General features: G+C 42.5%; 1 protein-coding gene across 2 annotated transcripts in view; it reads right to left on the bottom strand.

Moving 5' to 3' along the window:
• Positions 1–12,972, bottom strand: part of LOC128876183 (monocarboxylate transporter 2-like) — a 35,817-nt gene that overhangs the window by 18,847 nt on the left and 3,998 nt on the right. Inside the window, exon 1 of one of the 2 annotated variants that reach the window (XM_054122329.1) lies at positions 9,811–11,981. The exons of the other annotated variant lie outside the window; for it this stretch is intronic. Within the exon in view, the coding sequence (XP_053978304.1) occupies positions 9,811–10,963 (1,153 nt within the window). The 5' untranslated portion in view covers positions 10,964–11,981. Of the gene's footprint in view, positions 1–9,810; positions 11,982–12,972 lie in introns of those variants that run through there. 2 annotated transcript variants of the gene reach the window in all.

Genomic DNA, 12,972 nt, shown 5'->3' on the forward strand with positions numbered 1-12,972 from the left:
GTAAGTAGTACATGAAAACTCTTAAAATAATTGGGATTATATTTGAACGATGAAGATGAATGCTCCCGTGGAAATATTTCAGAAGTTTGAAATAGTTTACTTTTTAATTTCAAATTGTTTTATAGGTATCTTGGATTGAACGAATACCGCGTGTAGGTATTTGATGGAGCTTGCAAGCTTCTATGGCCGATAAAGAAGGTCTCTCTTGCTCTATTTCTGCTCATCGACTTATCTGAATCAGGTAAGCTCGAGGAACACATGCTTTACCACAAGCTGGCATTTCCTTTCTCCGGGGAAAGTCAATATAGTTCGGTCGATGTGTTCCCTCTGAAAAAATTCAACGTTTGGAAATTCTTGGAATTTGAAATAATATTGTTGTTACAAGTGTATACATACATTATATAAAAGAAGAAGGTATGCACAGCTAGGTTAATACAAATAATTGACGTAAGTTGCACGTGAAAACTCATCTCATTCAGACTCATCGTCATCGTTTCGAACGCGAGAGAGCATTTTCGCAGAGAAAACTCGCCGCTGAGTCAACAACGATTTCCACCGGACGACTGGTTTTCTCACAAGGAAACCTCTAAACCGATGAAACTCGCCTTTTCCATGAAAGGCGCTCGAATCATTCGCGAAAGCGACGGCTCGGAAACAGGGGAGTTGAAAGAATTCTAATCGAGATCAAAATTCGTCAATGAATACAAAACTAAACATTGTAATTTGTCACTTGTCGAGAATATTCTCTAGTTTCGACACATACAGATTCGTACATGTTATCAGTGTATTCGGTACATCCTATTATTCAAATCATACTCTCCTTATCTGTTTGGAAACGCATCCACGCGTCTCAAATGAACAAGCTTGATTGAGCGTACGCAGAGATAAGAAGAGCCACGGTGTCTGCCAATGACAGCCACAAAAAACCACCTTTGACCCTTTTTTACCTCGATTATCTTCCCCAACGGGGGGACTTTTTGCTTTACGTTTCTCCTGTCGAGGGGGTTGGCGCAGTGGCTCTGACAGAAGGCGTTGGTAGTGCTCGTTCGATGACGAAGTGGTCAAAGCGAGGTTTCCCCTTGATTTAAGATTTAAGCGATGGAAAAGGGTGACTGCGCGATACATTGAAGATAAGTTTGGCGTGGCGGAGAGATGTCAAGGAAATTTTTACGACATTGGTCACCCTGGCACGTTTGTTTCGCGAAACAGGTAGTTAGTTTGAAAATGCAGTAGGGGGATTGTTTGAAAATGGCCAGTATTGGAGAAGAGATGTTTTCATAATAGCTTGATAGATGTATTTCGCTCTAAATAAATGATTGGATCAAAGATTTAAAATATGTCCCTCCTTTGAGTTTTGTATGTTATATGATTGAATTTTCAATCACCTGATTCTTACGCTCGTCGTGAAATCTGTAGATTTTTTTTATATTCTCAATTGGTCCCATATACACAGCTAATTCAATTAAGAGTCGCTTAAAAAATAGATAAATCTTCTGAAAATTCCCTTAAATAACACCTCGCGAAAATATCGCTTCAAGTAACACGCAACGCTGACAGTTAAGAGCGGCCCGTGATAGAGAGCAGCGGTCGTTGTCATTGATATATCGACTTCTCTTTCTGTTCACACGATCAGCGAGCGATACGCATACCTGTCGCTCGAAACGAGAACGTCGCCTTCCATCGTCGACCGTTCTGGCCCCACTTCATACATCACATTCAACCGTGAACGATCGAAACCCGCGTTCAGTTTTGTTCATTTCACCCAGTTAGCGAAACTCCGTGATCGTTGTTGTCGCTGGAGATCTGGATCGGCTGGTACCAGCGGCTATTAACTTGTAACCGTATCGTTCGACACGGGATTCCTTCTTAACGACGCCACTAAATCTGTCGGGTTTAAGAGAGCACTCGATACGCGAAATCGCACCCGTCGTACGAACAGATTTCTATTTTCGACTTCGAGTTTGCAGAATCGTTCCAAACATCGATGACGCCAGTCGATGTCTGAGGGAGCATGTTCTACTTCGACCATTCTTTTATTTGCGCATCTTTTCTAGATCATTCGCTACCGACGAGACGAGCAGTTATAAACGACCGAACATTGGTTCAATGCGAACGTAGTATCAGTTGCTTGTGATTATATTTGAACGTTAATTTGAGATTAAATTTTTAACGTGTATCGCAATGAAACGCAAACTTGTGTACATTGTTATGAACTAGAAATTGTTACTGCATATCTATGAATTGGTATAGTACATCGATCCTTAGTTTATATCGTTGTATTTATATAGAAAATTTTCTTTCTACAGCACTGCAAATATAAATATATTAACATACATGCGATATTTATTCACCACTGATGGATCAAGCAGTTTTGGACGAGTAACGAACGAGTTGATTAAGTAGTCCAACGTTTTTTAAAATGATTGTTGCCAAAGCTGCTTAGAAATTTATAAATTTAACAGGGTTACAGCTTAAAGGAATGGCGTGTTTGAATACGAACGGGGGTTTCAACGCGTAAGAGCAAGCGCCCTAGTCGGGAAAAGGAAATAACGAAGATAACCGGAAATAACACACGGAGGTGCGGCGTAATCTACGTAATGTGTTTCAATTTGTATAAAGATATGAGCAGCTAGGCGCATCGAGAGGGAAACTCCAGTATTTCAGCTGAAATGAACTTAACTATACCCGGGAGGCCGGGCCCACTAAATATCAAGGAAAACTATATTAAAAATTATTTACGAGCAAAGACGAACAGTATAATCAGGGAGAGCAAATTGAGCACGACCGCGAGAAAAAGCGTAACTGTCGCGAGAAAGAAGGGTTCGCTTTATCACGGCTATCCGACGTTCATTTTTATGGCGTTTAAAAACGGATACCAAGTCGCAGACGCGATGCACGAGTTCTGAACGACGTTTGATTCTCCTAAACGTCATTTTCGTTTTTCTTCGCGGCTTCTTCGATCTGGTTTCGTCCCCGTTGGGTGTAAATCATGACAATCTGTTTGGGCGTTGAGATATAAATTTTTGAAGTACTACTTAAATTGATACAGGTCGCAAATAATCGTTCCAAGTCGTTCCGTGTTTCTTGCACTCGGAATGAATTCTGTTCAGTTGGTAGAGATTTATTTATACAGAATCTATAACAAGGTAAAAACGAAAGAGACAAAATCTTCGTGGCTATTTTCACATCCATGTCACCTAAAGATATAATTTTAGAACTAAAGAATTTGATGTAAGATAAATTGAATTTGCTCTATCCAGCTAAATAAAGATTCCTTTTTCATATTTCAATTTGCAATCGAAGCCTATAAACAATATTCCTAATTCTTTGCACCAGTTTTACAAACTATGTGGAATACGATTATTAGGTTTAAAATGCGATCAGCAGTCGTCGCGGAATTGCCATGGCAATTACCTCGAAATCAATTGCAATGCAGTCGCAGCTGTGCCTGCAGTTGCACTAGATTGGAGTGCAATTAAACGTTCCCGCCATTAAACATACTCGCGTTAACGCAATTCTCGTGGCAGCCACGTGAAAGCGTCAAAAAATGTTTATATTAGGTTGTCCTAAAAGTTTCTTCCGTGACTTGCACTCAGTTATTTTGTGTGGCAGTGTTTATATAAATAGACAACCTAATTTCTTAGATGTTAATGTTGTAACAGTAATGGAGCAAAATGAATCGTACCCAATTCAATAATATAATACTAGATATAAAATATTGTGTATGTATTACTTGTTAATGAAATGGAAGAAACTTTTGGGACAACCTAATACTATTTTCGAACAATTTTCGAAAATATTTCCAGTGCTGTTTCCCAAAAAATTCTGTCATAATATTGCAGATCCAACAGCAACAGCAGAGTTCGTCGATTCAACTGTTGCTCTTCGGGCAAGGATACTCGCTCGTTCGAATCATCGATTTCTCCTCCAATTATTCTCTCGGTCCTCGCAAATTAAAATGCTCGGGAGCCTAGTCTCGCGTTTCGCGCGTTCCACGCGATTGAACGCGCCTCCACGTCGCGTTCTTTCGCCTCAGGAAGCGACGAGCACTTCGCCGTCTTTATGCTCGCTGCACCGATAAATCAGCCTCCTTTTTTCCCGCCCGGCGACTCTGTTGCGCGTTTCTTCACCCTCGATTCGGGCCGCGAATGCGCAACAGTCTCGCTGTCCCAGTATTTTTGCACGATCCTCTCGTATCTCTCATTACTTTATGGCGGGCAATTTGCGGCAGCGAGGAGGCCGTGCCCCGTCACTATTTTACAGCGCGAGTGGTTATAATCCTCTCCAAGAATTTTCGCTGGTCCAGAGTTGCGGAGGGTTCTGCCCGTTTCGCCTCTCTCGCTGATCTCTCGACTCTCGTTTCCCTGTTTATTCCTAGCGGGCCGGTTTAGTTCAGGACATTCGTTGCTCGTTGGAATAATTGTACAGGGAACGTAATTTTCAATGAAATTTACCTGAAAGTGGTATCTCGAAAGTTGGGGTGCGTTTTATAAAAATTCATGGATGTGGAGTAAAAGGTTTTGACTAATAGGACGTACTCGCGTCGATTTAATAGAGAAGATCTATAATAAGGAGATTCAGAATTGGTCACACAATAGCTCTAGCAAAATGGGATCCCTTGAACACCTCCACAATATGACACGTGATATAATATAAGAGAATTATAATAGCTTTGTGAAACATATTCTTGCATAAAATACCAGCGAGAAAGAATGCATGGAATTAATTAGGATGCGAAGAAACTGACCACGATCATTAATATTTGCCAATTATAAAACCATAAATTTGTAACTGAAGTTAACGTGGCTGGTACTATTCCAAGTGGATGAATGCAAACCTTAAAAATTAAAGGGATTACAGTGTTTCACGCGACGAAACATTCTTCGTGAGGAATTATTTCTAACAAATTCGATCGACGACGTCTCGACGCTACTTTTCGTCGCTGTCGATATTTACGATTGACAATAACGACACCGTGCACCGTGCAAGGAACGTCGCGACGTAAAGGGGACAAAATGGGCCAATTATTTCGACCGTGAAAGTAGCGCGGAACCGAAAATAAGTCGGACCGGTTGTAAACTCAAAGACGTGTTCAATGTTTCGTCTGCCACAGAACAGATTCTTTGGAGAGTTAGAAAAATAACAGAAGAGGAATTAGAAATCTCACAAAACTTGTCAATTAGCTGATCTTTTTATTTTTAATTTATTTCAGAGTGTTGTCTTTGGCTCCGAATGCTCAAATTCTTATTCCGAATTTTTGTTATCTCCTCCACCATCGTCAGTGGATGTGAAATTAAATGAAAACGAAGTATAAAATTAAATAACAGCTTGAAACTAAATTTACGCGCGGCTCCCACGCACCCCTCGTTTGAAGGGTTGTAAAAGCTCGACTACACGCCAGTAGATAAAAATAAAATAATGGTCAGGTAGATGGACAATTTTATTACACCATTCCCCCTTATCCGATCTACCTTATATAGTGCAGGAAGTATTCTTTTTATGTGTCAGAGTCGTTCTGAGGAATAAGGTCGTCAAATAAGGACCACCCTAATATATACAGTGTATTTTTAGGTCGAAGAACACAAATTTGCTATTTTCTTCCTAAGGTGTCGAACAATCGAGTTAATTTACTTATTTATTTCCAGGAAGATGTAACCTTTACTCTAGCCCTCTCGACCGAACGCCACAGATATACTCTCAACTATCTTAAATGGAGCATAACGTACGATGAATTTTATTCACTAGCCAAAAATAATTTGGATTATAGTCCATTAAAGATTTCTCGAGAGGATTTCGTTGGTTTCGCTTGAATCGAGTCGCGCCATCCGCAATATCCGTACCAGGGTCGCCAAGAACCGTGGAAAGAAGAAAAAAAAAATTCGTAACCGATACGAGGGGTGGTTATTCCACGAGATCCAAGGTATTCCCGTCCGATTGTTAACATCCGCGAAACGAGCGTGGTTCCATCGTCGCTGATACCGGAATCCTCTTACCCGGGATTCCCTTTTCTCCTGCGCAAGCCACGTTTCTTTATCTACGCTGTTACAATAATCCTCGCCCCGAACGAAAACTTCCCCAGGAGGCGTCTGAACGAAAGCCGCGTCCTCGGCAAACGGGAATTTCGACGTGGAACAAAAAAATGAGGGGGAACGGAAAGAGAGGCCGAAGGAAAATAAAAACTATGGCGGACGTCGTATCTCGCGACAGGACGATCTCGAAAAATTTTCGTCGCTTTCGTCCCGAGTTTCTCTCCTTCGGCGATTTATGCAAAGTTACTATTACTGCTCCGAGCATTCAAGTATTACAATTCACATATTTCTATTCAAGTATTACTACTCGAATATCGCAGTTGAAACTTTATTATTCAAATGAACCTGTTCGAATATTATTAGTCGAATATCATTATTCAAGTATGACTATTTGAATTTCATTATTTGAATATTACTATTCAAGCGATAATAGTCGATTAGCACTATTCCAGTATTACTATTTCAATATGATTCTTCGAATATTATTATACGAACATCGTTATTTAAGTGTGACTATTTGAATTTCATTATTTGAATATTACTATTCAAGTGACAATAGTAGGGTAGCACTTTTCCAGTATTACTACTCTAATATTCTTAGAGTATCAGTAATTGACTATTATTATCCAAGTGCCCCCAAGTATGACTAATCCATTATTAGAATTCGAATAGTCCGTTTTTGAATATCGAACAAGTCGACCAGTCCCACTCTTAACCAAAAGCGAATTCTCGAGCAGTGGCAGACGCCTACATAGGGAGACACTTCGTGAAACCAAGGGTGGATCGTATGTTACCTTTTAATCCAGTTGCAGAGCGAACTAACCTTGCAGCCCTCGCAAATTAAAGGCTTGTTGACTCTGTCAGCTTTAAGGTAACTTGACTCAATTATATCTAGCTTCGTTTTGCTCGGTCTAGGTAAATGCGCCTAAATTATATCACTGCCTCTCCTGTATCTCCAGAATGCAGAGCCGCAGCTTCTCGTGTGCCAGAATGAATAACAAGAGATAGCGCGACAGTGTTGTGTCGAGTGTCATAGCTACTGTTAGCTTTTGATTGTACTCTTCATCCAAAAAGGAAAAAGATCGAAATGCGTTAGTTTCTCCAAACACTCGACCAAAAGTGAAATGCTCCAAAACATCAATATTCCATCAGCAACCACTATCAATTTCCAAACCTCAACACCTCTGAAATGAAAATCACGTCACCTCCTTTGCATAAACGGTTGCAATGTATGAAATATTGTATGTAATAATGTATTTTCGTACAAGGAGGTCTCAGGCGCCAGCCCAAAAGAGCCAAACAGTGAGAGAACTGACCAAATCGTTTCATAAGTTTTGTCATCGATCTTCCAAGATCTAATTTTTCTCCCAGGATGGAACGTTCACGAAGCACTCACGTCGAGGCGTGAATTTGCTAATCGATCGTCGATTTCTGCTCCCAATCCGCACGATCTGGGAGTGCTCCGGTCGGTCTTAAGAGAGGAAGCCCACCTGAGCGGTGAGTGGACCTATGGCTCTTTACAGAGCACCTGTTTTAACGTGTGTGCACGGTCGTCGAGTGTAAGGACCGCTTTCTCGAACGGAAACGAGATCAGCGATCTCTAGATCCGTCTAGGTCAGCGTTTCTCAATCCAAACTCTGGTAATGTATTAGTGAGTTTGCGAGCTCACAGAGAAAGTAAAAGGTTGCATATTGTACAGTAGGAAAAATCCTGCAGTATTTCACTTTAATCAGAAATATTCTTACTAAAAATAGTTATTGAGATGAAATTAAGTATAAATATACTTGTTGAAGTATTTGAATATTAAGGTATTTCTAAGTGAATTGATCACAAATGATTCTGAGAATTATAAAGCTCAAAGGTATGGGGTAGTTGAAATTTGTTTGCTATTTATCCTTTTGAATAGTGCAATCTTGTTCACGATGAGAGTATTAAAGACACTTTTACTTTACACTAAAGTGTATGTTTGGAAGCCTTTCGAGAAAAAAGAAGTGCATCGGTCGATTTTATGATAATTGAATAGTAGCCTGTTTTCCAAGTTCGATTTGACTGGTGGTGTTTCGATAAGAGAACGCGTGCTTCCGTTACGAGAGATAACTGGGCCACGTGTGAGAAACACCAGGGGACCACGCGCCATCGCCTTAGAATTGCGAATATTTCCTAAGGATTATTAGACTCGGCTAGCGCCATCGGAAGCCTGTATAGGTTTTCCCAGTGGTTTCCTTCTGGCGTAAGCTCCGTCTACAATGTATAAAAAGCAGTAGTGTATTCTAAACACTAATTAAGATTCTATACCATACGCCTTAAAAATAACTGTTAACAAAAATTCTCTACGTTATCTATTTACATTCATTTTTCTTCTTATTTCATCCTGACAATAAAGCTATTAATGATTAGTATTCTGTTAATAATAAGTACTCTATTATTCGAACATTTCTTTACAGTCGTCTTTCAACGAGTACAAAAATTGCCAGTTTGCTCACACTCGACAACCCTAAGCCTGCAAGCGCGTCACGCTCGCCAAGTAACGGCGTTCGAGCGCGTCCTCTTCTTGGCTCCTCGGGGAATTAAACGAGCGGTGAGAACGTGTCGCGCGCAATTAGCGCGATTCATAACCCGTTTATTAGCGGCAGCTGTTAAGTATACTTGGCGACACTCGCGGCAGTTGGCCAACCGCCAAAGCACAATACACGAGCCCCTCTGCGTTCCGCGCGCGACAAACGAGAAACTGTCGCGCGGACAAAGCGTGTTGCGCGCCGGCAACGAGGTGAAAGATGCATCACGATTTCACCCTCGTTTCACGCAGACGTCGGCCAGCTGACGCGCTTTAATTTCATCGACAGTTCCCACGCCCGTGGAACTTTCTGTTCAAGAGTTGGAGACGTTGGTCCCATTGGAACAGATAAAAGTCTATCGGCTCCAATAAAAACAAATGACGATTCTTCTTATTTCGCTTCTCGAACGAGGAACGACTCCTCGAGTAGTCCTCCTTTTTATTTAATGCTTGTTTTACTTCAGTTTCGCGACATCCTGTGTATCTCATTGATCCTTTACGCGTCGTACGATAGGGTAGATGGCGAGAACTTCTGGTCACAAGTTGTGGTTTTGTAATTGTGGACTGAGTTTTACGCGGTAAACATATATTAGGAAGTTAATCAGGATATCATTGAACCCCTTGCAGACCAGATTTTCTGAGTTCGGTACAATTCAGATCAGTAAAGATCGTGGAATTATTCACAGATACTTGTAGATCAAATTTGATTCGTACATTTGTTTCAATTGCTCAATTTTTATGTGTAACTTCGAAACGAATTGACGGTTGCAAGTTCAACAAAATTTTTCATGTACATGTTCCAAATTTATATACGAGTAAATGTTTGTCTTCGTTAAATACATTCTACTGAACTATATGATAAAGATAATCATAGATTCTTTACCACACAAATAACTAATTCTCTCAAATACCAACCATACAACAACCAAACTGAGCTAAATGATAAAGAAAATCATAGATTCTTTACAAACACGAATAACAAATTCACTCAAATACCAGCAATATCAACCATACGATAACCAAATACCTATACTAAATGTCAAAAGCATACATAAATTACGCTAACTACGAAAGAATCATGAAATCCGCCTCAAAACAATTTAATTTCAAAACAATTTAATTTCAGCCCCCTTAAGAACCATTCTTACACCCTGGCAATTCCATCTTAAACCCAAAGATCTCTGATTTCGCTGATTAGACTAATCACCCCCCGTACCTCCGACTAACCTGATTCCCTGTACGCATGTTGGCCGAACATCTCAGCCACCTGCTGCAGGACGACGCCGCCGGCGCCGTGGATTCCGTGCGACAGGACCTGGACCAGCACCCCAACGACCAGCACGACCCATCCCCAGCCTCCCTCGGGATAGTAATGCTGCTTGAGCGTGTGCAGCTGCTTGAAATCGGCCACCAACTGCTTGGCGTTGTGCGTCTGGCCCGCGACGGGTGTATGCTCGTTTCCGCTGCACGCGACGCCGCTGTCGTGCACCGACAACCGCGGCAACGACCTGCTGCGGTAGAGGGGCACGGGGCTACCGACCCCGTGTCCGTTCGCTTCCTCGTGCACCAGCCCCTCGCCGTCGAGATAACCGCGGTACTTGCGCAGATAAGGTTGCCTCTCCCGCGAGAAATCCGGCTCGCCGCAATTCTCGCACTTGGCCTGGCTGATCTGCCACCTGGGTCTGCGAATGGACGTCGCGTCGTTCGAGGATTCGATCCTGGGGACCAGGTTCACGGACGAAGGCCGAGGCGTCATATCCGCGACGTCCTGTCTCTTTACGGCTGGCTTGGAGGAGTCTTTAAGGGAATCCTCGAGTTTACGAGGTACTTCCGTCGGAGAGCAGCCTCCGGCAAGACCGTCGCCATTATCGACGATCGGACCGGCGCTATTCCGAGCTGCGTGCGCGCTAGCACGCGGCGAATCCTCGCGCCGATCCCCATTGTTCGTCTCCCTCGAGCTGGCTAATTTATAGATAGCCCTCACGGAGATGCTCTCGGGAGTCCACGAGTCTTGTTTCCTCTGGGTTTCGTCGAGCTCGACGCTGAGGCTTCTTGGCGAGCGAAACTTCAAGTACCCTTGCGGGATATCGCGATCTTGGGGCTGCGCGTGGAAACTTTTCAGCTGGTCAGCAGGCTCGACGGGTCTGGACGTCTTATCTCGCTGGATGAGCGACTTCTTTTTCCCCATTGTGCTTCGTACGGAATCCTGCCAGCGCGCGTCGTCGTTCGAGACTTTGCAGTTCTCCACGGTGAATCTTCCCATTTTACGAACTCTTCGGTGTTCCACTGGATCGTCGCCGTTCTCGATGATGCTATTAGCACCTAGATCCACGGAACAGTTTGACGATTTCGATATTGCTTGCTCGCGAGTGGCAGCCATTATCTCTCAGTCCTCGAGGCGTCCTTCAACGTCGCGTCCTCTTCTTCGTCGTCTTCGCCGTCTTCGTCGTCGTTTCTCTGCTTCCTCTGTCTCCTCTGTCTCTTCCATTTCCTTTCCACCGGGGATCCCTGCTGGTCCTTTAGCGGCGAGAACGGTGAATTAAATAACGACATTCGGGTTACGTGTTCGCGTTCGGTTGCAGCCGGTGAATCATCGATCCCGGGACCTTCCAGACCGATCCACGGTGATCGAGGCTTGTAGGGTCCATCTTACTCGTTGAGAACGAATAGTGGCATCTATGTCGTAGACGAGAGTAGAATTCCCGTGGATATCGAGATGGATTTCGTGATTGGAGTCTTTCAGCAAGATTTTCTTTTGAACACCGTTGAAGCTGAATTACCAGGGATTTTGGTTGTTATTAAGTGAGATAGTCTTTGAATGTTGGAAAGTTGTATTATACACAGTTCGAAGCACCGTTGAGTTAAGAGGTAGAAGAGAATTGTCGAAGGTGGAATTATTCACGTGGGTCTTTTATACTTGGGCTCCTTCAACAACATTGTTGTTTCGAACACTATCGAAGCCGAGTTGCCAGTGGTTCTTGATTACTATCAATTCTATGCAGTACGAAATAGTTTTTCAACGTTGGGAAATCCTCTTGCACAGTTGGAGCACCGTTCAATTAGGAATCATAAAAGAACCCGTCAAAGGTGAAGTCATTCCAGGCGATAATTCACGCGGACTTTTCATGTCTCTATCAATAGGATTTGAACACTATTGAAGCCAAATCTCCCTGGTGATCTTTGACTCCTATCAACAGCATGAAATTGTATTTCTTGAATGAAGATGTATCGCACAGTTGCAACACTGTCGAGTCAAAAGTGAACTTTGCAGAACTGTCGAATGATTCCAGGTTCGCAATTTCAGTGGGCACCTGATAGACCACGCAGTGGATCGGGTACGGGTGTATCGTGATCTCGATCTAGGCTTGTCGAGGACACGAGTCACAGAAGGAACCGACCGTGCGCGGCACGCTCAGCACGCAAACTGGCCGAGAACCGCGACGGCCAAGAATCGTGCGGCTGTCTGCGACAGCTGCGCTTCTGGAGTCGGCCGGATCAACCGATGCCGGAGGAATCCCTCTCTCTTTTTCTCAACTCCCTCCCAAGCGGTTGTTTCAGACACTTTGTGTGTTTACGGAGTGTTCAGAGTTTCAGAGTTGTTGACAGAACCACGCGCGATCCTGTTCCTGACGCGTGCTCAACCCTAGTCGAGGCTCTGGGGCCTCCATTCATCACGTTTCTGTAGATTATTTCCTATTTGCTTAGTTTTCGCTTTGAAGCTTCTGATTTATTTAGTTGTGACTGTTTCATGTATAAATTGATACGTGGAAAGCCAGGAAGACAAAAATTGCAAGTGTCATAACGCGACTGTTACAGTAAGTATTATTTTGGAATTGTCTAAATTAAAATAAGTTTCAAATTGATTTGGTAATTTCTCGCACGATTTTTCACAAGAATTTTTAATTTTAATTTTATTTAAGTAGAGGTTGAAATTTTTAATGTGAAGTGTAATGATAAGGGAATACGTTTCTCAATTTTAAGTTCATATTGCCTTTCTTTGTATTTGACACAATCAAAAGGAATTCATTTAATTTCTCTTCTCGCGGCGAAATTAATCTGATAATTCCTCCGTAGAAGTCCACTGTGATTGCATTTAATTGCGACCAAAGCTGTTGGATCAGGCTCGCTGATAAGCGTGCCAACAGCCCGAGGCGAGACGTCATTTAACTGGCAAGCACCCGTTCCCATAAAATAAATTTCTTTCAGGCTTTATAAAAGGATATGTACCACATATGTTGCTAATTAACATTTTCATCTGAAATTTGTAACAAGAACGAAAGGTAAACAATCTTTTGAACGTTATCATTTTAATGACTATTCGACCATTGAATACTACCGCATTAATTTAAGTCATCCGGAAACCTTGAGAGATTTTAATTTTAATTCTAT

Source organism: Hylaeus volcanicus, chromosome 1 (assembly GCF_026283585.1).
Source record: "Hylaeus volcanicus isolate JK05 chromosome 1, UHH_iyHylVolc1.0_haploid, whole genome shotgun sequence".
Classification (NCBI taxonomy): Eukaryota; Metazoa; Arthropoda; class Insecta; order Hymenoptera; family Colletidae; genus Hylaeus; species Hylaeus volcanicus.